General features: G+C 49.4%; 1 protein-coding gene across 1 annotated transcript in view; it reads left to right on the plus strand.

Moving 5' to 3' along the window:
- The window catches only part of LOC135513697 (PDZ domain-containing protein 2-like), a 230,329-nt gene that overhangs the window by 78,993 nt on the left and 126,103 nt on the right, over nucleotides 1-25,233 (plus strand). The window contains exon 4 of the mRNA XM_064936570.1: nucleotides 6,629-6,774. Coding sequence (XP_064792642.1) covers nucleotides 6,629-6,774 — 146 coding nt within the window. The remainder of the gene's footprint in view (nucleotides 1-6,628; nucleotides 6,775-25,233) is intronic.

Consider the following 25,233-nt stretch of genomic DNA (forward strand, 5'->3'; position numbering starts at 1 on the left):
ACCATGTTTCAGTGGTTTAGTCAATCAGAGGTTAGGCCCGAGGCCCTTTCAGGATCAGATTGCCCACTCTAACGTTCTAAACTCAAAGGCCTCTGGTTTTAAAGGGCTGGCTGGATTAGAGCTTGAAGATGAAGCCTTTTGAAAGAACCAAACTATACCAAAGCTGTGTGGCATCTTACATGAGAACCAAACGGAGGACAGAAACAGTAGTAATGAAAAAATGAGACAGTCTGTCCATACAGGCCATTTGTCTTAATCTCCATAAAAATCTCCACATGTTCAGTCACCTTTTACTGGGCAAATCTTTAAAATCTCTCCAGAAATCCTACCTCCCTGTGTACAGTACACTCATGAGTCATCCACAGTGACTAACCTCACCACAGACGATTGAGATCAAAACAAATAACACTACAGCAAGCTACGTTAACGTTAGTATCTTTTAATCATATTAGTATGAATCAGGTTGTGTTGGGATAGTGGCAATACACCTGAACATTCTGCATACCAGATGTTCCTGGTTGGGACCCTTCTAGTTGATCCAGACACTCTTTCCTATTAGGGGTCGGCCGAACATTAGCTAATCTCGTCCCTGTTAGGGGTAACATTAGCTAATCTTTTCCCTGTTAGGGGTAGCATTAGCTAATCTCTTCCCTGTTAGGGGTAACATTAGCTAATCTCTTCCGTGTTAGGGGTAGCATTAGCTAATCTCTTCCCTGTTAGGGGTAGCATTAGCTAATCTCTTCCCTGTTAGGGGTAACATTAGCTAATCTCTTCCGTGTTAGGGGTAACATTAGCTAATCTCTTCCGTGTTAGGGGTAGCATTAGCTAATCTCTTCCCTGTTAGGGGTAACATTAGCTAATCTCTTCCGTGTTAGGGGTAGCATTAGCTAATCTCTTCCCTGTTAGGGGTAACATTAGCTAATCTCTTCCGTGTTAGGGGTAGCATTAGCTAATCTCTTCCCTGTTAGGGGTAACATTAGCTAATCTCTTCCGTGTTAGGGGTAGCATTAGCTAATTTCGTCCCTGTTAGGTGTAACATTAGCTCATCTCTTCCCTGTTAGGTGTAGCATTAGCTAATCTCTTCCCTGTTAGGGGTAACATTAGCAGATCTCTTCCCTGTTAGCGGTAACATTAGCTGAGAAAACAGACTACCTACTGTGGAAATTAGTGTTTTATAAGAACTGAGGAAACAGCAAGACAGACTCTTCCGATGTTGAGGAAGGAGAGGAGAGGACTAACTGCTGGGTTATCATTGGGAGAGGAGAGGACTAACTGTTGGGTTAGCGTTGGGAGAGGAGAGGACTAACTGCTGGGTTAGCATAGGGAGAGGAGAGGACTAACTGCTGGGTTAGCGTAGGGAGAGGAGAGGACTAACTGTTGGGTTAACGTTGGGAGAGGAGAGGGCTAACTGCTGGGTTAGCGTAGGGAGAGGACTAACTGCTGGGTTAGCGTTGGGAGAGGAGAGGACTAACTGTTGGGTTAGCGTTGGAAGAGGAGAGGACTAACTGCTGGGTTAGCGTTGGGAGAGGGGAGGACTAACTGCTGGGTTAGCGTAGGGAGATGACTAACTGCTGGGTTAGCGTAGGGAGAGGAGAGGACTAACTGCTGGGTTAGCGTTGGAATAGGAGAGGACTAGCTCATGGGTTAGCGTAGGGAGAGGAGAGGACTAACTGTTGGGTTAGCGTAGGGAGAGGAGAGGACTAACTGCTGGGTTAGCGTAGGGAGAGGAGAGGACTAACTGCTGGGTTAGCGTTGGAATAGGTGAGGACTAGCTCATGGGTTAGCGTAGGGAGAGGAGAGTACCAACAGTTGGGTTAGCGTAGGGAGAGGAGAGGACTAACTGTTGGGTTAGCGTAGGGAGAGGAGAGGACTAACTGCTGGGTTAGCGTAGGGAGAGGAGAGGACTAACTGCTGGGTTAGCGTTGGAATAGGTGAGGACTAGCTCATGGGTTAGCGTAGGGAGAGGAGAGTACCAACTGTTGGGTTAGCGTAGGGAGAGGAGAGGACTAACTGTTGGGTTAGCGTTGGTAGAGGACTAACTGCTGGGTTAGCGTAGAGAGAGGAGAGGACTAACTGTGGGGTTAGCGTCGGAATAGGAGAGGACTAGCTCATGGGTTAGCGTAGGGAGAGGAGAGGACTAACTGTTGGGTTAGCGTAGGGAGAGGAGAGGACTAACTGCTGGGTTAGCGTAGGGAGAGGAGAGGACTAACTGCTGGGTTAGCGTTGGAATAGGTGAGGACTAGCTCATGGGTTAGCGTAGGGAGAGGAGAGTACCAACTGTTGGGTTAGCGTAGGGAGAGGAGAGGACTAACTGTTGGGTTAGCGTAGGGAGAGGAGAGGACTAACTGTTGGGTTAGCGTTGGTAGAGGACTAACTGCTGGGTTAGCGTAGAGAGAGGAGAGGACTAACTGTGGGGTTAGCATTGGGAGAGGAGAGGACTAACTGTTGGGTTAGCGTAGGGAGAGGAGAGGACTAACTGTTGGGTTAGCGTTGGGAGAGGACTAACTGCTGGGTTAGCGTAGGGATAGGAGAGGACTAACTGTGGGGTTAGCATTGGGAGAGGAGAGGACTAACTGTTGGGTTAGCGTAGGGAGAGGAGAGGACTAACTGTTGGGTTAGCGTTGGGAGAGGACTAACTGCTGGGTTAGCGTAGAGAGAGGAGAGGACTAACTGTGGGGTTAGCATTGGGAGAGGAGAGGACTAACTGTTGGGTTAGCGTAGGGAGAGGAGAGGACTAACTGTTGGGTTAGCGTTGGGAGAGGACTAACTGCTGGGTTAGCGTAGGGAGAGGAGAGGACTAACTGTTGGGTTAGCTTTGGGAGAGGACTAACTGCTGGGTTAGCGTAGGGAGAGGAGAGGACTAACTGTTGGGTTAGCGTTGGGAGAGGAGAGGACTAACTGCTGGGTTAGTGTTGGAATAGGAGAGAACTAGCTCATGGGTTAGCGTAGGGAGAGGAGAGGACTAACTGCTGGGTTAGCGTAGGGAGAGGAGAGGAGAGGACTAACTGCTGGGTTAGCATAGGGAGAGGAGAGGGCCTAACTGCTGGGTTAGCGTAGGGAGAGGAGAGGACTAACTGCTGGGTTAGCGTAGGGAGAGGAGAGTACCAACTGTTGGGTTAGCGTAGGGAGAGGACTAACTGTTGGGTTAGGGTAGGTAGAGGAGAGGATGAACTGTTGGGTTAGGGTTGGTAGAGGAGAGGACTAACTGTTGGGTTAGGGTGAGGGTGTTGGGAGAGAACTAGCCCAGACAAGTCTCTCCTTGACAGGCTTACTGTCCTCAGGCGACCGCCTACCTACCTGTCATCATTCACAACACAACACCTTTGACAGGACAGGACAGGACTGGACAGGTGCTTAGTAATACCCCAATGCTCCCAGGGTGTGTGTCTCACCACTCACAATACTCTCAGGGTCTCTTCTCTTCACAAAACTTATACACAGGTTGGTTGTTTAACAACAAACCCTATAGACAGGTTGGTTGTTTAGCAACAAAACCTACAGACGGGTTGGTTATTTAACAACAAACCCTATAGACAGGTTGGTTGCTAAGCAACAAAACCTATAGGGTTGGAGAAAATAAGCGACACCAGGAGGGGTGGAGACAATCACAAGGACAGGTGAAACTCATCAAAGCGTCACATATAAACTACTGGTGATAATATATCATTATATAAACTACTGGTGATAATATATCATTATATTTATTTTATTTTACTAGGCAAGTCAGTTAAGAACAAATTCTTATTTCAATGATGGCCTAGGAACAGTGGGTTAACTGCCCTTTCAGGGCCAGAACAACAGATTTGTACCTTGTCAGTTTGGGGGTTTGAACTTGCAACCTTCCGGTTACTAGTCCAACGCTCTAACCACTAGGCTACCCTGCCGCTACTGGTGATAATATATCATTATATAAACTACTGGTGATAATAGCGTGGGACTTGTGTGCGTCACAACTATCAGTGTCAATAAGGCTGGTATTGCTATTAATGAGGTAATAAAAGTATACATTACCTCTCACTCTTGCTCTCTTTCTATCTCCCTCTCTCCATTCCTATGTGCTTGATGATTTACCCTATGACTTCTAAACGAGGAACAAGGGAGATCGTTATTGTAATGGAATCCAGCCCAGGTTGAGCAGCTCGCACACAGACATCAGGCCTGTCGTTATTGTAATGGAATCCAGCCCAGGTTGAGTAGCTCGCACACACACATCAGGCCTGTCGTTATTATAATGGAATCCAGCCCAGGTTGAGTAGCTCGCACACAGACATCAGGCCTGTCATTATTATAATGGAATCCAGCCCAGGTTGAGTAGCTCGCACACAGACATCAGGCCTGTCGTTATTGTAATGGAATCCAGCCCAGGTTGAGTAGCTCGCACACAGACATCAGGCCTGTCGTTATTGTAATGGAATCCAGCCCAGGTTGAGTAGCTAGCACACAGACATCAGGCCTGTCGTTATTGTAATGGAATCCAGCCCAGGTTGAGTAGCTAGCACACAGACATCAGGCCTGTCGTTATTGTAATGGAATCCAGCCCAGGTTGAGTAGCTAGCACACAGACATCAGGCCTGTCGTTATTGTAATGGAATCCAGCCCAGGTTGAGTAGCTAGCACACAGACATCAGGCCTGTCGTTATTGTAATGGAATCCAGCCCAGGTTGAGTAGCTCGCACACAGACATCAGGCCTGTCGTTATTGTAATGGAATCCAGCCCAGGTTGAGTAGCTAGCACACAGACATCAGGCCTGTCGTTATTGTAATGGAATCCAGCCCAGGTTGAGTAGCTCGCACACAGACATCAGGCCTGTGTTTCAGACTGAACATATGGTAGTGCTTTAAATTTTAATCACTTCAATCCCCTTAGAGGGTTGGCAATTGTCTTTTCTGGGGCAGCTACATCGTGTGTGTGTGTGTGTGTGTGTGTGTGTGTGTGTGTGTGTGTGTGTGTGTGTGTGTGTGTGTGTGTGTGTGTGTGTGTGTGTGTGTGTACAATTTGTCAAAGACAGGTGCCTCTAAGGATCACTCAGATTATATTTATAGAACATCTACAGAGGAGGATGGAGGAGGAGGAGAGAGGAGGATGAGGGGAAGAATAAGTGGAGGAGGAGAGAGGAGAGAGAGGAGAGAGAGGGGAGAGGAGTAGGAGGGTAAGAAGAAGAAGAGGAGGGGAGAAGAGGAGGCATTGTTGACCAAACTCCACACCTCTCATGAGGAAGAGGAGGAGAGAAAGGAGGAGGAGAGAAGAGGATGGAGGAGGAGAGAAGAGGCAGTGCTGATCAAACTCCACACCTCTCATGAGGATGAGGAGGAGAGAAGAGGATGGAGCTTGTTCTTGTGATATACAGTATTAGTGAGTGTGTCACTGCCTTCAACACTGCAACCAGGACCCTAACTCTGTGTCCTCCAGCCCAGAGAGGGAAGTCATTTCAACCATGTCCTCCAGCCCAGAGAGGCCAGTCGTATCAACCATGACCCTAACCCTGTGTCTTGTCTGTGACCTCCAGCCCTGAGGGGGAGGTCATATCAACCATGACCCTAACCCTGTGTCTTGTCTGTGACCTCCAGCCCTGAGGGGGAGGTCATATCAACCATGACCCTAACCCTGTGACCTCCAGCCCAGAGAGGCCAGTCGTATCAACCATGACCCTAACTCTGTGTCCTCCAGCCCAGAGAGGGAAGTCATTTCAACCATGTCCTCCAGCCCAGAGAGGCCAGTCGTATCAACCATGACCCTAACCCTGTGTCTTGTCTGTGACCTCCAGCCCAGAGAGGGAGGTCGTATCAACCATGACCCTAACCCTGTGTCTTGTCTGTGACCTCCAGCCCAGGGAGGTCGTATCAACCATGACCCTAACCCTGTGTCTTGTCTGTGACCTCCAGCCCAGAGAGGCCAGTCGTATCAACCATGACCCTAACCCTGTGTCTTGTCTGTGACCTCCAGCCCAGGGAGGTCGTATCAACCATGACCCTAACCCTGTGTCTGGTCTGTGACCTCCAGCCCAGAGAGGGAAGTCATTTCAACCATGACCCTAACCCTGTGTCTTGTCTGTGACCTCCAGCCCAGAGAGGCCAGTCGTATCAACCATGACCCTAACTCTGTGTCCTCCAGCCCAGAGAGGCCAGTCGTATCAACCATGACCCTAACCCTGTGTCTTGTCTGTGACCTCCAGCCCAGGGAGGTCGTATCAACCATGACCCTAACCCTGTGTCTTGTCTGTGACCTCCAGCCCAGAGAGGCCAGTCGTATCAACCATGACCCTAACCCTGTGTCTTGTCTGTGACCTCCAGCCCAGGGAGGTCGTATCAACCATGACCCTAACCCTGTGTCTTGTCTGTGACCTCCAGCCCAGAGAGGGAAGTCATTTCAAACATGTCCTCCAGCCCAGAGAGGCCAGTCGTATCAACCATGACCCTAACCCTGTGTCTTGTCTGTGACCTCCAGCCCAGAGAGGGAGGTCGTATCAACCATGACCCTGAACCTGTGTCTTGTCTGTGACCTCCAGCCCAGAGAGGGAGGTCGTATCAACCATGACCCTAACCCTGTGTCTTGTCTGTGACCTCCAGCCCAGGGAGGGGAGTCGTATCAACCATGACCCTAACCCTGTGTCTTGTCTGTGACCTCCAGCCCAGGGAGGGGAGTCGTATCTGGAAGATGCACATGGTGAAAGGTCAGGAGGGGCTGGGCATCCAAATTACGGGAGGACGAGGGTCCAAGCGCTCCCCGCACGGCATCGTCATAGCACACATAGAGGAGGGAGGCGCCACACAGAGGTAAGATACACACACACACACACACACACACACACACACACACACACACACACACACACACACACACACACACACACACACAGTACACATTTGATACTGTATGCCCACACAGGTGCATACCTGGAGGTAAGACAACACTTTTGCAATTTGAGAGATGTTTGTGTATTCTTATAGGTATGTAGAGTGATGGTGTCTCAACCAGTCACATGGTGTCTGAGTCCTCTCAACCAGTCACATGGTGTCTGAGTCCTCTCAACCAGTCACATGGTGTCTGAGTCCTCTCAACCAGTCACATTGTGTCTGAGTCCTCTCAACCAGTCACATGGTGTCTGAGTCCTCTCAACCAGTCACATGGTGTCTGAGTCCTCTCAACCAGCCACATGGTGTCTGAGTCCTCTCAACCAGTCACATGGTGTCGGAGTCCTCTCAACCAGCCACATGGTGTCGGAGTCCTCTCAACCAGCCACATGGTGTCTGAGTCCTCTCAACCAGTCACATGGTGTCTGAGTCCTCTCAACCAGTCACATGGTGTCTGAGTCCTCTCAACCAGTCACATGGTGTCTGAGTCCTCTCAACCAGCATAATGTATCTTTAAAAGACACACTCCTGTCTGAGCCTTGGCCAATAGGAAATCATGCGAAACGTCTTGTGACCACGTCCACTGTAGGCACACTGCTTCTTATACTCTAATGTCTGAATGTGAAAAGGGGAGAATGGCTGTGTTTTTGTGGTCAGCTATGAACTACAATACGGCCAGGAAGTGTTTCAAGAGGTTGTTTATCAGTAAATTGGGGCGTTCCACAAAAAGAGCGCCTTTTGAGTCCCTTCAAAATTTGAAAAGCGTGTTATATTAGATGAAGCGCCCTTTAACATAGACTACATGGATAATTGTCAGGATAGCTGGGAGTGGTGGGTGTGGAGTCAAACGCAGAGAGCAAAGTTGCCAAATGAGAATGTTTATTCCAAAATATGGCCAAAAAATAGCCAGAAATCACAGGCACAAAGGACCACAGAAACAGGAACGAAAACAAACCGTATAGCAACAAAACACAAACCTCCACTGACAGAACAATAAAGAAGCCCGCACAAAAGCAGGCGGGCCCTGAAGGCTTAAATAGCCCTGAATTAACGACAAACTAGACAAACTAGACATCTAGTCAAAACCAACAGAAAAGGAATTGGTGTCAGCTAGTAGACCGGTGACGACGACCGCCGAGCGCCGCCCGAACAGGAAGAGGAAGTCGTGAGAATAATACAATAATTCATTTTTAATAAATAATAATAAATAAATAAAGACTCACTAATATGCCAAAATTCAGCATTTTTTGACATGTCCCTCTGTCAACCCTGTGTCACTTCTAGCAAGATTTCACAAGATTCTCACTTAACCCAAAAAATGTCGCCCGAGTTTCACCATCATTGTAAACTCTAGTTATTGTGTTGCCTTGACAAAGTAATTTCCTACGATCATTATTTACTTCATGTGATTAGTGATTCATTTACCTCTGTCCCTCAGTCTAAGGTCAACCATGTTACGTGAACTGAACTCTTGTTTTAATATAGTTAATTTTTTTTTTCAAAAGAGACATTGAATCATCTAATAGTTAAATCCTAGTGTAAAAGCAGGTGAGCTGGTTCTACTGTTTTGGGTCGTGTTCTGGTGGTTTAGTAGCGGATCAACCCTGTTTCCAATAGATAGTAAGGCCACTTTTTACCACTCTCTGTTGCACTCAACAAGCTTCCATTCCCCCACAACAAGCTTCCATTCCCCCACAACAAGCTTCCATTCCCCTTCAACAAGCTTCCATTCCCCCACAACAAGCTTCCATTCCCCCTCAACAAGCTTCCATTCCCCCTCAACAAGCTTCCATTCCCCCTCAACAAGCTTCCATTCCCCCACAACAAGCTTCTATTCCCCCTCAACAAGCTTCCATTCCCCCACAACAAGCTTCCATTCCCCCTCAACAAGCTTCCATTCCCCCACAACAAGCTTCCATTCCCCCACAACAAGCTTCCATTCCCCCTCAACAAGCTTCCATTCCCCTCAACAAGCTTCCATTCCCCCTCAACAAGCTTCCATTCCCCCTCAACAAGCTTCCATTCCCCCCACAACAAGCTTCCATTCCCCCCAACAAGCTTCCATTCCCCCACAACAAGCTTCCATTCCCCCACAACAAGCTTCCATTCCCCCACAACAAGCTTCCATTCCCCCACAACAAGCTTCCATTCCCCCTCAACAAGCTTCCATTCCCCCTCAAAAAGCTTCCATTCACCCACAACAAGCTTCCATTCCCCCTCAACAAGCTTCCATTCCCCCTCAACAAGCTTCCATTCCCCCTCAACAAGCTTCCATTCCCCCACAACAAGCCCTGTTACGGTCAACCCTGTTACCGTCAAACCTGTTACATTTTAGACACTAGTTAATTTAGTAAATATTTTCTAAACTCTATTTCTTGAACTGTATTGTTGGTTAATAAGGGCTTGTAAGTAACCGTTACACAGTAAGGTCTACCTACACCTGTTGTGTTCGGGGCACAAGTGACAAATAAAATAGGATTTGATTTTGAGTAGGAGTGCTGATTTTAGGATTAGTTTTGCCTTTATTATTACAAAGGAGATCCCAGAGTTGTCACATTCGACCCCTGTTCCCATCAGCACAGATTTGTGTCTGCCCTGTAGTATAGACATGATATTACTAGCACTACTTCTACTACTCTTTGGCATTTCTATATAAGAAAAGAGTCCACCCGGACTTACTCGGGGGCTTCCTTACTCTGGGGGGGGGGGGGGGGGGGTAAATGATTGCTGCAAATATTATACTTTCTGTGCACTCACAACCCCATGTGTATTTGTGAGTATATGTGTTTGGGTGTGTGTGTGTGTGAATGCATTTGTGTGTGTGTGTGTGAGTACTTGTATGCGAGTGTGTGTGTGTGTGTGTGCTGTCTCTATCTGATCTTAATAACAGAGGCCAACTCTTTCTTTGTTCTCCTCACCGTCCGTTCTGCTTAATATCTTTCCAGCTTTGTGAGGGAACCCCCACTCCCACACACACACACATAGACATAGCCACACACAGCAGACATGACTCATATCTTCAGCATCCATAATGGCTGTGTTTCACTGGCTGGTCTGTCGTTCCATTTACAGGGAACAGGCTGTTCTGTCTGCTTCCGCGCGGAAAGTCTTACCTGAGCAACAAGTCTGACATTAACAGGTTCCTGAACAGCTTCTATCCCCAAGCCATAAGTGCTAAATAGCTAACAGAATGGCTAACAGACTGACTGCTAAATAGCTAACAGAATGGCTAACAGACTGACTGCTAAATAGCTAACAGAATGGCTAACAGACTGACTGCTAAATAGCTAACAGAATGGCTAACAGACTGACTGCTAAATAGCTAACAGAATGGCTAACAGACTGACTGCTAAATAGCTAACAGAATGGCTAACAGACTGACTGCTAAATAGCTAACAGAATGGCTAACAGACTGACTGCTAAATAGCTAACAGACAGACTGCTAAATAGCTAACAGAATGGCTAACAGACTGACTGCTAAATAGCTAACAGACAGACTGCTAAATAGCTAACAGAATGGCTAACAGACTGACTGCTAAATAGCTAACAGAATGGCTAACGACTGACTGCTAAATAGCTAACAGAATGGCAGAATGGCTAACAGAATGGCTAACAGAAATAGCTAACAGACAGACTGCTAAATAGCTAACAGAATGGCTAACGACTGACTGCTAAATAGCTAACAGAATGGTTACATTTACATTTACATTTAAGTCATTTAGCAGACGCTCTTATCCAGAGCGACTTACAAATTGGTGAATTCACCTTCTGACATCCAGTGGAACAGCCACTTTACAATAGTGCATCTAAATCATTAAGGGAGGGGGGGTGAGAAGGATTACTTATCCTATCCTAGGTATTCCTTGAAGAGGTGGGGTTTCAGGTGTCTCCGGAAGGTGGTGATTGACTCCGCTGTCCTGGCGTCGTGAGGGAGTTTGTTCCACCATTGGGGGGCCAGAGCAGCGAACAGTTTTGACTGGGCTGAGCGGGAACTGTACTTCCTCAGTGGTAGGGAGGCGAGCAGGCCAGAGGTGGATGAACGCAGTGCCCTTGCTTGGGTGTAGGGCCTGATCAGAGCCTGGAGGTACTGCGGTGCCGTTCCCCTCACAGCTCCGTAGGCAAGCACCATGGTCTTGTAGCGGATGCGAGCTTCAACTGGAAGCCAGTGGAGAGAGCGGAGGAGCGGGGTGACGTGAGAGAACTTGGGAAGGTTGAACACCAGACGGGCTGCGGCGTTCTGGATGAGTTGTAGGGGTTTAATGGCACAGGCAGGGAGCCCAGCCAACAGCGAGTTGCAGTAATCCAGACGGGAGATGACAAGTGCCTGGATTAGGACCTGCGCCGCTTCCTGTGTGAGGCAGGGTCGTACTCTGCGGATGTTGTAGAGCATGAACCTACAGGAACGGGCCACCGCCATGATGTTGGTTGAGAACGACAGGGTGTTGTCCAGGATCACGCCAAGGTTCTTAGCGCTCTGGGAGGAGGACACAATGGAGTTGTCAACCGTGATGGCGAGATCATGGAACGGGCAGTCCTTCCCCGGGAGGAAGAGCAGCTCCGTCTTGCCGAGGTTCAGCTTGAGGTGGTGATCCGTCATCCACACTGATATGTCTGCCAGACATGCAGAGATGCGATTCGCCACCTGGTCATCAGAAGGGGGAAAGGAGAAGATTAATTGTGTGTCGTCTGCATAGCAATGATAGGAGAGACCATGTGAGGTTATGACAGAGCCAAGTGACTTGGTGTATAGCGAGAATAGGAGAGGGCCTAGAACAGAGCCCTGGGGGACACCAGTGGTGAGAGCGCGTGGCGAGGAGACAGATTCTCGCCACGCCACCTGGTAGGAGCGACCTGTCAGGTAGGACGCAATCCAAGCGTGGGCCGCGCCGGAGATGCCCAACTCGGAGAGGGTGGAGAGGAGGATCTGATGGTTCACAGTATCGAAGGCAGCCGATAGGTCTAGAAGGATGAGAGCAGAGGAGAGAGAGTTAGCTTTAGCAGTGCGGAGCGCCTCCGTGATGCAGAGAAGAGCAGTCTCAGTTGAATGACTAGTCTTGAAACCTGACTGATTTGGATCAAGAAGGTCATTCTGAGAGAGATAGCGGGAGAGCTGGCCAAGGACGGCACGTTCAAGAGTTTTGGAGAGAAAAGAAAGAAGGGATACTGGTCTGTAGTTGTTGACATCGGAGGGATCGAGTGTAGGTTTTTTCAGAAGGGGTGCAACTCTCGCTCTCTTGAAGACGGAAGGGACGTAGCCAGCGGTCAGGGATGAGTTGATGAGCGAGGTGAGGTAAGGGAGAAGGTCCCCGGAAATGGTCTGGAGAAGAGAGGAGGGGATAGGGTCAAGCGGGCAGGTTGTTGGGCGGCCGGCCGTCACAAGAAGCGAGATTTCATCTGGAGAGAGAGGGGAGAAAGAGGTCAGAGCACAGGGTAGGGCAGTGTGAGCAGAACCAGCGGTGTCGTTTCAAATCAAATCAAATCAAATTTATTTATATAGCCCTTCGTACATCAGCTGATATCTCAAAGTGCTGTACAGAAACCCAGCCTAAAACCCCAAACAGCAAGCAATGCAGGTGTAGAAGCACGGTGGCTAGGAAAAACTCCCTAGAAAAGCCAAAACCTAGGAAGAAACCTAGAGAGGAACCAGGCTATGTGGGGTGGCCAGTCCTCTTCTGGCTGTGCCGGGTAGAGATTATAACAGAACATGGCCAAGATGTTCAAATGTTCATAAATGACCAGCATGGTCGAATAATAATAAGGCAGAACAGTTGAAACTGGAGCAGCAGCACGGCCAGGTGGACTGGGGACAGCAAGGAGTCATCATGTCAAGTAGTCCTGGGGCATGGTCCTAGGGCCGCGGTTCAGTTGAAACTGGAGCAGCAGCACGGCCAGGTGGACTGGGGACAGCAAGGAGTCATCATGTCAGGTAGTCCTGGGGCATGGTCCTAGGGCTCAGGTCCTCCGAGAGAGAGAAGGAGAGAATTAGAGAACGCACACTTGGATTCACACAGGACACCGAATTGGACAGGAGAAGTACTCCAGATATAACAAACTGACCCCAGCCCCCCGACACATAAACTACTGCAGCATAAATACTGAAGGCTGAGACAGGAGGGGTCAGGAGACACTGTGGCCCCACCCGAGGACACCCCCGGACAGGGCCAAACAGGAAGGATATAACCCCACCCACTATGCCAAAGCACAGCCCCCACACCACTGGAGGGATATCTTCAACCACCAACTTACCATCCTGAGACAAAGCTGAGTATAGCCCGCAAAGATCTCCGCCACGGCACAACCCAAGGGGGGCGCCAACCCAGACAGGATGACCACATCAGTGAATCAACCCACTCAGGTGACGCACCCCCTCAGGGACGGCATGAGAGAGCCCCAGCAAGCCAGTGACTCAGCCCCTGTAATAGGGTTAGAGGCAGAGAATCCCAGTGGAAAGAGGGGAACCGGCCAGGCAGAGACAGCAAGGGTGGTTCGTTGCTCCAGAGCCTTTCCGTTCACCTTCCCACTCCTGGGCCAGACTACACTCAATCATATGACCCACTGAAGAGATGAGTCTTCAGTAAAGACTTAAAGGTTGAGACCGAGTTTGCGTCTCTGACATGGGTAGGCAGACCGTTCCATAAAAATGGAGCTCTATAGGAGAAAGCCCTGCCTCCAGCTGTTTGCTTAGAAATTCTAGGGACAATTAGGAGGCCTGCGTCTTGTGACCGTAGCGTACGTGTAGGTATGTACGGCAGGACCAAATCAGAGAGATAGGTAGGAGCAAGCCCATGCAATGCTTTGTAGGTTAGCAGTAAAACCTTGAAATCAGCCCTTGCTTTGACAGGAAGCCAGTGTAGGGAGGCTAGCACTGGAGTAATATGATCAATTTTTTTTTTTTTTTTTTTTTTTTTTTTGCTTGGAATTTAGAGTGGTAGAAAGTGGCTTTAGCAGCAGAGACAGAGGAGGAAAATGTAGAGAGGAGGGAGTGAAAGGATGCCAGGTCCGCAGGGAGGCGAGTTTTCCTCCATTTCCGCTCGGCTGCCCGGAGCTCTGTTCTGTGAGCTCGCAATGAGTCGTCGAGCCACGGAGCGGGAGGGGAGGACCGAGCCGGCCTGGAGGATAGGGGACATAGAGAGTCAAAGGATGCAGAAAGGGAAGAGAGGAGGGTTGAGGAGGCAGAATCAGGAGAAAGGTTGGAGAAGGTATGAGCAGAGGGAAGAGATGATAGGATGGAAGAGGAGAGAGTAGCGGGGGAGAGAGAGCGAAGGTTGGGACGGCGCGATACCATCCGAGTGGGGGCAGTGTGGGAAGTGTTGGATGAGAGCGAGAGGGAAAAGGATACAAGGTAGTGGTCGGAGACTTGGAGGGGAGTTGCAATGAGGTTAGTGGAAGAACAGCATCTAGTAAAGATGAGGTCGAGCGTATTGCCTGCCTTGTGAGTAGGGGGAAGGTGAGAGGGTGAGGTCAAAAGAGGAGAGGAGTGGAAAGAAGGAGGCAGAGAGGAATGAGTCAAAGGTAGACGTGGGGAGGTTAAAGTCGCCCAGGACTGTGAGAGGTGAGCCGTCCTCAGGAAAGGAGCTTATCAAGGCATCAAGCTCATTGATGAACTCTCCGAGGGAACCTGGAGGGCGATAAATGATAAGGATGTTAAGCTTGAAAGGGCTGGTAACTGTGACAGCATGGAATTCAAAGGAGGCGATAGATAGATGGGTAAGGGGAGAGAGAGAGAATGACCACTTGGGAGAGATGAGGATCCCGGTGCCACCACCCCGCTGACCAGAAGCTCTCGGGGTGTGCGAGAACACGTGGGCGGACGAAGAGAGAGCAGTAGGAGTAGCAGTGTTATCTGTGGTGATCCATGTTTCCGTCAGTGCCAGGAAGTCGAGGGACTGGAGGGAGGCATAGGCTGAGATGAACTCTGCCTTGTTGGCCGCAGATCGGCAGTTCCAGAGGCTACCGGAGACCAGGAACTCCACGTGGGTCGTGCGCGCTGGGACCACCAGATTAGGGTGGCCACGGCCACGCGGTGTGGAGCGTTTGTATGGTCTGTGCAGAGAGGAGAGAACAGGGATAGATAGACACATAGTTGACAGGGTACAGAAGAGGCTACGCTAATGCAAAGGAGATTGGAATGACAAGTGGACTACACGTCTCGAATGTTCAGAAAGTTAAGCTTACGTAGCAAGAATCTTATTGACTAAAATGATTGAAATGATACAGTACTGCTGGAGTAGGCTAGCTGGTAGTGGCTGCGATGTTGACACTACACTAATCAAGTCGTTCCGTCGAGTGTAATAGTTTCTACAGTGCTGCTATTCGGGGCTAGCTGGCTAGCTAGCAGGTTGATTGCGTTACGTTACCTTAAAAGAACGACAATAGCTGGCTAGCTAACCTAGAAAATCGCTCTAGGCTACACAATTGTCTTAGATACAAAGACGGCTATGTAGCTAGCTAGCTACGATCAAACAAAACAAACCGTTGTACTGTAATAGTTACTACAGTGCTGCTATTCGGGGGCTAGCTGGCTAGCTACGTTAAAAGAACGACAATAGCTGGCCAGCTAACCTAGAAAATCGCTCTAGGCTACACAATTGTCTTAGATACAAAGACGGCTATGTAGCTAGCTAGCTACGATCAAACAAAACAAACCGTTGTACTGTAATAGTTACTACAGTGCTGCTATTCGGGGGCTAGCTGGCTAGCTACGTTAAAAGAACGACAATAGCTGGCCAGCTAACCTATAAAATCGCTCTAGACTACACAATTGTCTTAGATACAAAGACGGCTATGTAGCTGGCTAGCTACGATCAAACAAATCAAACCGTTGTACTGTAATGAAGTGAAATGAAAATGTGATACTACCTGTGGAGCGACGCGGAATGTTGACCGGGTAGTTGGAGTTCAATTCGGTAGAGGTTGGCTAGCTGTTGGCTAGCTAGCTAGCAGCATTTCCTACGTTAAGGACGACAAATAGCTGGCTAGCTAACCTCGGTAAATTAAGATAATCACTCTAAGTCTACACACTCTAAACTGCACAATTATCTTGGATACGAAGACAGCGAAGACAACTATGTAGCTAGCTGACACTACGCTAATCGAGTCGTTCAGTTGAGTGTAATAGTTTCTACAGTGCTAGTGGACAGTGGATGTTAGCTAGCTGCTTAGCTAGCTGCTGGGCAGATACGTTAGGACGACGAAATACGATAATTATGCAATTGTCGTTGATACAAAGACGGCTATGTAGCTAGCTAAGAAGAAATTGCTAAGATTAGACAAATCCAAACCGTTGTACTATAACGAAATGTAATGAAAAGTTATACTACCTGCGGACCGAAGTGTAGATGCGACCGCTCGCTCCAACCGGAACCGGAAGGCTAAATAGCTAACAGACAGACTGCTAAATAGCTAACAGAATGGCTAACAGACTGACTGCTAAATAGCTAACAGAATGGCTAACGACTGACTGCTAAATAGCTAACAGAATGGCTAACAGACTGACTGCTAAATAGCTAACAGACAGACTGCTAAATAGCTAACAGAATGGCTAACAGACTGACTGCTAAATAGCTAACAGAATGGCTAACAGACTGACTGCTAAATAGCTAACAGAATGGCTAACAGACTGACTGCTAAATAGCTAACAGAATGGCAGAATGGCTAACAGAATGGCTAACAGAAATAGCTAACAGACAGACTGCTAAATAGCTAACAGAATGGCTAACGACTGACTGCTAAATAGCTAACAGACAGACTGCTAAATAGCTAACAGAATGGCTAACAGACTGACTGCTAAATAGCTAACAGACAGACTGCTAAATAGCTAACAGAATGGCTAACAGACTGACTGCTAAATAGCTAACATAATGGCTAACGACTGACTGCTAAATAGCTAACAGAATGGCTAACAGACTGACTGCTAAATAGCTAACAGACAGACTGCTAAATAGCTAACAGAATGGCTAACAGACTGACTGCTAAATAGCTAACAGACAGACTGCTAAATAGCTAACAGAATGGCTAACAGACTGACTGCTTAATAGCTAACAGACAGACTGCTAAATAGCTACCAGAATGGCTAACAGACAGACTGCTAAATAGCAAAAAAAAAAATGGCTAACAGACTGACTGCAATTGTCAGAGCCTTTTTATTTCTCTATTTGGTTAGGTCAGGGTGTGATTTGGATGAGCATTCTAGTTTGTCTGTTTCTTTGTTGGCTGGGTATGGTTCCCAATCAGAGGCAGCTGACTATCGTTGTCTCTGATTGGGAATCATACTTAGGAAGCCCGAGAGGCAGCTCACCCCCAAGATTTTGGGGGGTACACGGGGAGATTAGTGGGGTCAGGGTTTAGACCTGAGCCAACTCCCCCGTGCTTACCGTGGGGAGCATGTGACCGGTCAGACACCGTGTTATGCAGTGATGCGCAAGGTGTCTCCAGTGCACATTCACAGGCCGGTGCGCTCTGTGCCAGCGTCCTGCATTTGCCGGGCGAAAAGTAAGCATCCAGCCAGGAAGGGATGTGCCAGCTCTACGCTCGAGACCTCCAGGGCCCAGTGTATCCGGTGCCTGACACCAGGCTTCCAGTGCATCTCCCCAGTCCGGTGAGACCTGTTCCGGCTCCACGTACGAAGCCTCCAGTGATGATCCATGGCCTGGAGCCTGTAGTGATGATCCATGGCACGGAGCCTGTAGTGATGATCCGTGGCCCGGAGCCTCCAGTGATGATCCATGGCCCAGAGCCTGTAGTGATGATCCATGGCCCGGAGCCTGTAGTGATGATCCGTAGCCTGTAGTGATGATCCATGGCACGGAGCCTGTAGTGATGATCCAAGGCACGGAGCCTGTAATGTTGATCCATGGCCCGGAGCCTGTAGTGATGATCCATGGCCCGGAGCCTGTAGTGATGATCCATGGCCCGTAGCCTGTAGTGATGTTCCATGGCCCGTAGCCTGTAGTGATGATCCATGGCACGGAGCCTGTAGTGATGATCCATGGCCCGGAGCCTGTAGTGATGATCCATGGCACGGAGCCTGTAGTGATGATCCGTGGCCCGGAGCCTCCAGTGATGATCCATGGCCCGGAGCCTGTAGTGATGATCCGTAGCCTGTAGTGATGATCCATGGCACGGAGCCTGTAGTGATGATCCATGGCACGGAGCCTGTAGTAATGATCCATGGCCTGGAGCCTGTAGTGATGATCCATGGCCCGTAGCCTGTAGTGATGATCCATGGCCCGGAGCCTGTAGTGATGATCCATGGCCTGGAGCCTGTAGTGATGATCCATGGCCCGTAGCCTGTAGTGATGATCCATGGCCCGGAGCCTGTAGTGATGATCCATGGCCCGGAGCCTGTAGTGATGATCCATGGCCCGGAGCCTGTAGTGATGATCCATGGCCCGGAGCCTGTAGTGATGATCCATGGCCCGGAGCCTGTAGTGATGATCCATGGCCCGGAGCCTGTAGTGATGATCCATGGCCCAGAGCCTGTAGTGATGATCCATGGCCCGTAGCCTGTAGTGATGATCCATGGCCCGGAGCCTGTAGTGATGATCCATGGCCTGGAGCCTGTAGTGATGATCCATGGCCCGGAGCCTGTAGTGATGATCCATGGCCCGTAGCCTCCAGTGATGATCCATGGCCCGGAGCCTGTAGTGATGATCCATGGCACGGAGCCTGTAGTAATGATCCATGGCCCGGAGCCTGTAGTGATGATCCATTGCCCGGAGCCTGTAGTGATGATCCATGGCCCGTAGCCTGTAGTGATGATCCATGACCCGGAGCCTGTAGTGATGATCCATGGCCCGGAGCCTCCAGTGATGATCCATGGCCCGTAGCCTGTAGTGATGATCCATGGCCTGGAGCCTGTAGTGATGATCCATGGCCCGAAGCCTGTAGTGATGATCCATGGCCCAGAGCCTGTAGTGATGATCCATGGCCCAGAGCCTGTAGTGATGATCCATGGCCCGTAGCCTCCAGTGATGATCCATGGCCCGTAGCCTGTAGTGATGATCCATGGCCTGGAGCCTGTAGTGATGATCCATGGCCCGGAGCCTGTAGTGATGATCCATGGCCCGGAGCCTGTAGTGATGATCCATGGCCCAGAGCCTGTAGTGATGATCCATGGCCCAGAGCCTGTAGTGATGATCCATGGCCCGTAGCCTCCAGTGATGATCCACGGCCCGGAGCCTGCAGGGAATATCCAGGGCACGGAGCCGCCAGCGACGGTCCCCAGTCCGGAGCCTCCGTTGACGGTCCCCGGTCCGGTTCCACGGGAGCGGAGGGATCAGCGTGAGGAGCGTGGGCTACGTCCCGAACCGGAGCCACCACCGAGGATAGATGCCCACCTGGACCCTCCCCTATAGAGTCAGGTTTAGCGGTCGTGGGTCAGCACCTTTGGGGGGGAGGTACTGTCACGCCCTGACCTTAGAGAGCTTTTTTTATTTCTCTATTTGGTTTGGTCAGGGTGTGATTTGGAAGGGCATTCTAGTTTGTCTGTTTCTTTGTAGGCTGGGTGTGGGTCCCAATCAGAGGCAGCTGGCCATCGGTGGCTCTGATAGGGAATCATACTTAGGCAGCCTTTTACCCACCTGTGTTTGTGTGCGCCACGGTTGCGTCACGTTCGGTTTCTGTTTACATGTTTTTTTGTGAAGGTTTCACTCTGATTGATTAAATATGTGGAATTACATGCACACTGCGCCTTGGCTCATTTATGACAGGGAGTTTGAAGACAGTGAACGTGACAGCAATGACCATTCTATTGTTTTTAATAATGTTGCACTGTTGCTACAAACTCACTCCTGTTGGTTCCAGACTTGGTGCGTCGGTGTCGCTTGCCATGCGGCAGCGGAGAGAATAGTCCATGACTTGGGTGGCTGGAGTCTTATACAATTTTTAGGACCTTCCTCTGACAACGTCTGGTATAGAGGTCCTGGATGGCAGGGAGCTTGGCCCCAGTGATGTGTTGGGCTGTACGCACTACACCTCTTGTCGGATGCCGAGCAGTTGCCATACCCAGGCGGTGATGCATCCAGTCAAGATGCTCTCAATGGTGCAGCTGTATAACTTTTTGAGGATCTGAGGGATGATCCATCCACCTGATGGGAAGAAGGCATTTTTGTGCCTTCTTCACGACTGTTGTTGTTTGTGTGGACCATGTTAAGTCCTTAGTGATGTGGACACTGAGGAACTTCAAGCTCTCGACTCGCTCCACTACAGCCCTGTCGATCATTTAGTCCAGGATCAGCTTGTTTGTCTTGCTGACGTTGTGGCAGAGGTTGTTGTCCTGGCACCACACTGCTAGGTCTCTGATCTCCTCCCTATCGGCTGTCTTCTCGCTGTCGGTGATCAGGCCTACCACCGTTGTGTCGTGAGCAAATATAATGATGGTGTTTGAGTCATGTGTGGCCACACAGTTGTGGGTGAACAGGGAGTACAGCAGGGGGATAAGCATGCATCCCTGAAGGGCCCCCGTGTTGAGGGTCAGCCTGGCAGATGTGGTGTTTCCTACCCTCACCACCTGGGGGTGGCCCGTCAGAAAGTCCACTATCTAATTGCAGAGGGAGGTGTTTAATCCCAGGGTCCTAGTTTAGTGATGAGTTTGGAGGGCACTATGGTGTTGAACGCTGAGCTGTAGTCAATGACCAGCATTCTCACGTAGGTGACCCTTTTGTCCAGGTGGGAAAAGGCAGTGTGGAGTGCAATAGAGATTACGTCATGTGTGAATCTGTTGGGGCGGTATGCAAATTGGACTGGGTCCAAGTTGTCTGGGATAATGGTGATGTGGGCCATGACCGGCCTTTCAAAGCATTTCATAGGTACAGATGTGAGTGCTACAGGGCGATAGTCATTTAGACAGATTATCTTGGCGTTCTTGGGCGCAGGGACTATGGTATCTGCTTGAAACGTTAGTTTTACAAACTGGGTTGAAAATGTCAGTGGAGACACTTGCTAGCGGGTCAGTACGCGGGTCAGTACGCGGGTCAGTACGCGGGTCAGTACGCGGGTCAGTACGCGGGTCAGTACGCGGGTCAGTACGCGGGTCAGTACGCGTCCTGCGGCCTTGTGGAATAACCTTTTTATTTATTTTTATGTCACAACATGAGCACCCCGACAATTGACACACACAACTTCATCCACTGAAACAACACAATCCTCTGTCCCATTGCCCTCCGCTCATTTCCCTCCTACACACTGCTGCAACATGGCCATGAACCTACACCCTGCTGCAACATGACCATGAACCTACACCCTGCTGCAACATGACCATGAACCTACACCCTGCTGCTACATGACCATGAACCTACACACTGCTGCAACATGGCCATGAACCTACACCCTGCTGCAACATGACCATGAACCTACACCCTGCTGCAACATGACCATGAACCTACACCCTGCTGCTACATGACCATGAACCTACACCCTGCTGCAACATGACCATGAACCTACACCCTGCTGCAACATGACCATGAACCTACACCCTGCTGCAACATGACCATGAACCTACACACTACTGCTACATGACCATGAACCTACACACTGCTGCTACATGACCATGAACCTACACCCTGCTGCTGCATGACCATGAACCTACACCCTGCTGCTACATGACCATGAACCTACACCCTGCTGCTACATGACCATGAACCTACACCCTGCTGCAACATGGCCATGAACCTACACCCTGCTGCAACATGACCATGAACCTACACCCTGCTGCAACATGACCATGAACCTACACCCTGCTGCTACATGACCATGAACCTACACACTGCTGCAACATGGCCATGAACCTACACACTGCTGCAACATGACCATGAACCTACACCCTGCTGCAACATGACCATGAACCTACACCCTGCTGCTACATGACCATGAACCTACACACTGCTGCAACATGGCCATGAACCTACACCCTGCTGCAACATGACCATGAACCTACACCCTGCTGCAACATGACCATGAACCTACACCCTGCTGCAACATGACCATGAACCTACACACTACTGCTACATGACCATGAACCTACACACTGCTGCTACATGACCATGAACCTACACCCTGCTGCTGCATGACCATGAACCTACACCCTGCTGCTACATGACCATGAACCTACACCCTGCTGCTACATGACCATGAACCTACACCCTGCTGCTACATGACCATGAACCTACACACTGCTGCTACATGACCATGAACCTACACCCTGCTGCTACATGACCATGAACCTACACCCTGCTGCTGCATGACCATGAACCTACACCCTGCTGCAACATGACCATGAACCTACACCCTGCTGCAACATGACCATGAACCTACACCCTGCTGCTGCATGACCATGAACCTACACACTGCTGCTACATGACCATGAACCTACACCCTGCTGCTACATGACCATGAACCTACACCCTGCTGCTGCATGACCATGAACCTACACCCTGCTGCTACATGACCATGAACCTACACCCTGCTGCAACATGACCATGAACCTACACCCTGCTGCTGCATGACCATGAACCTACACCCTGCTGCTACATGACCATGAACCTACACCCTGCTGCTACATGACCATGAACCTACACCCTGCTGCTGCATGACCATGAACCTACACCCTGCTGCTACATGACCATGAACCTACACCCTGCTGCTACATGACCATGAACCTACACCCTGCTGCAACATGACCATGAACCTACACCCTGCTGCAACATGACCATGAACCTACACCCTGCTGCAACATGACCATGAACCTACACCCTGCTGCTACATGACCATGAACCTACACCCTGCTGCAACATGACCATGAACCTACACCCTGCTGCTGCATGACCATGAACCTACACCCTGCTGCAACATGACCATGAACCTACACACTGCTGCTACATGACCATGAACCTACACCCTGCTGCTGCATGACCATGAACCTACACCCTGCTGCTACATGACCATGAACCTACACCCTGCTGCTACATGACCATGAACCTACACCCTGCTGCAACATGACCATGAACCTACACCCTGCTGCAACATGACCATGAACCTACACCCTGCTGCTACATGACCATGAACCTACACCCTGCTGCTACATGACCATGAACCTACACCCTGCTGCTACATGACCATGAACCTACACCCTGCTGCTACATGACCATGAACCTACACCCTGCTGCAACATGACCATGAACCTACACCCTGCTGCAACATGACCATGAACCTACACCCTGCTGCTACATGACCATGAACCTACACCCTGCTGCTACATGACCATGAACCTACACCCTGCTGCTACATGACCATGAACCTACACCCTGCTGCTACATGACCATGAACCTACACCCTGCTGCTACATGACCATGAACCTACACCCTGCTGCTACATGACCATGAACCTACACCCTGCTGCTACATGACCATGAACCTACACCCTGCTGCTACATGACCATGAACCTACACCCTGCTGCTACATGACCATGAACCTACACCCTGCTGCTACATGACCATGAACCTACACCCTGCTGCTACATGACCATGAACCTACACCCTGCTGCTACATGACCATGAACCTACACCCTGCTGCTACATGACCATGAACCATGAACCATGAACCTACACCCTGCTGCTACATGACCATGAACCTACACCCTGCTGCTAACATGACCATGAACCTACACCCTGCTGCTACATGACCATGAACCTACACCCTGCTGCTACATGACCATGAACCTACACCCTGCTGCTACATGACCATGAACCTACACCCTGCTGCTACATGACCATGAACCTACACCCTGCTGCTACATGACCATGAACCTACACCCTGCTGCTACATGACCATGAACCTACACCCTGCTGCTACATGACCATGAACCTACACCCTGCTGCTACATGACCATGAACCTACACCCTGCTGCTACATGACCATGAACCTACACCCTGCTGCTACATGACCATGAACCTACACCCTGCTGCTACATGACCATGAACCTACACCCTACATGACCATGAACCTACACCCTGCTGCTACATGACCATGAACCTACACCCTGCTGTACATGACCATGAACCTACACCCTGCTGCTACATGACCATGAACCTACACCCTGCTGCTACATGACCATGAACCTACACCCTGCTGCTACATGATCATGAACCTACACCCTGCTGCTACATGATCATGAACCTACACCCTGCTGCTGCATGACCATGAACCTACACCCTGCTGCAACATGACCATGAACCTACACCCTGCTGCTACATGACCATGAACCTACACCCTGCTGCTACATGACCATGAACCTACACCCTGCTGCTACATGACCATGAACCTACACCCTGCTGCTACATGACCATGAACCTACACCCTGCTGCTGCATGACCATGAACCTACACCCTGCTGCTACATGACCATGAACGTGGCGCTTTTGAGCCGAATCCACTGTGCTAACAGAATTTTTGAATACATTTTTTATTTCACCTTTATTAAACCAGGGAGGCCAGTTGAGAACTAGTTGTCATTTACAACTGCGACCTGGACAAGATAAAGCAAAGCAGTGCGACAAAAACAACAACACAGGGTTACACGTAAACAAACGTACAGTCAATAACACAATAGAACAATCTATGTACATTGTGTGCAATTGTAGAAGAGTAGCGAGGCAGTCATGAGCTTCAGAGCCGGTTTAGTGGGATTTGAACTTGGTCTTGTATTGAGGCCTGTTTGATGGTTCGTCTGAGGGAGTGAAAGTGGCAGCCTTTAAGCTCAGTGCTGTTGCCTGTAATCCATGGCTTCTGGTTAGGATATGTACGTATCGTCACTGTGGGGATGAAGTCGTCAATGCTTTCATTAACGAAGACAGCGACTGATGTGGTAAACTCCTCAATGTTATCGAATGAATCCCCGAACATCTAATCTGTGGTTGGTTGGTCCATGGCCCGGAGCCCCGTGTGTGGTGGGGGGGGGGGGGGGAGATTTGTGGTTTCCATAAAGTATTACATTTTTGCGTATTTGTCATAGCATATAACATTTTATTTGTCATAGCATATAGCATTTTATTTGTCATAGCATATAACATTTTATTTGTCATAACATATAACATTTTATTTGTCATAGCATATAACATTTTATTTGTCATAGCATATAGCATTTTATTTGTCATATCATATAACATTTTATTTGTCATAGCATATAGCATTTTATTTGTCATATCATATAACATTTTATTTGTCATAGCATATAACATTTTATTTGTCATAGCATATAACATTTTATTTGTCATAGCATATAACATTTTATTTGTCACATGCTGCGAATACAACAGGCGTAGACTTTAGCGTGAAATGCTATGTGAAATGCTATGTGAAATGCTATGTGAAATGCTATGTGAAATGC

This window comes from Oncorhynchus masou, chromosome 25 (genome assembly GCF_036934945.1).
Source record: "Oncorhynchus masou masou isolate Uvic2021 chromosome 25, UVic_Omas_1.1, whole genome shotgun sequence".
Taxonomy (NCBI): Eukaryota; Metazoa; Chordata; class Actinopteri; order Salmoniformes; family Salmonidae; genus Oncorhynchus; species Oncorhynchus masou.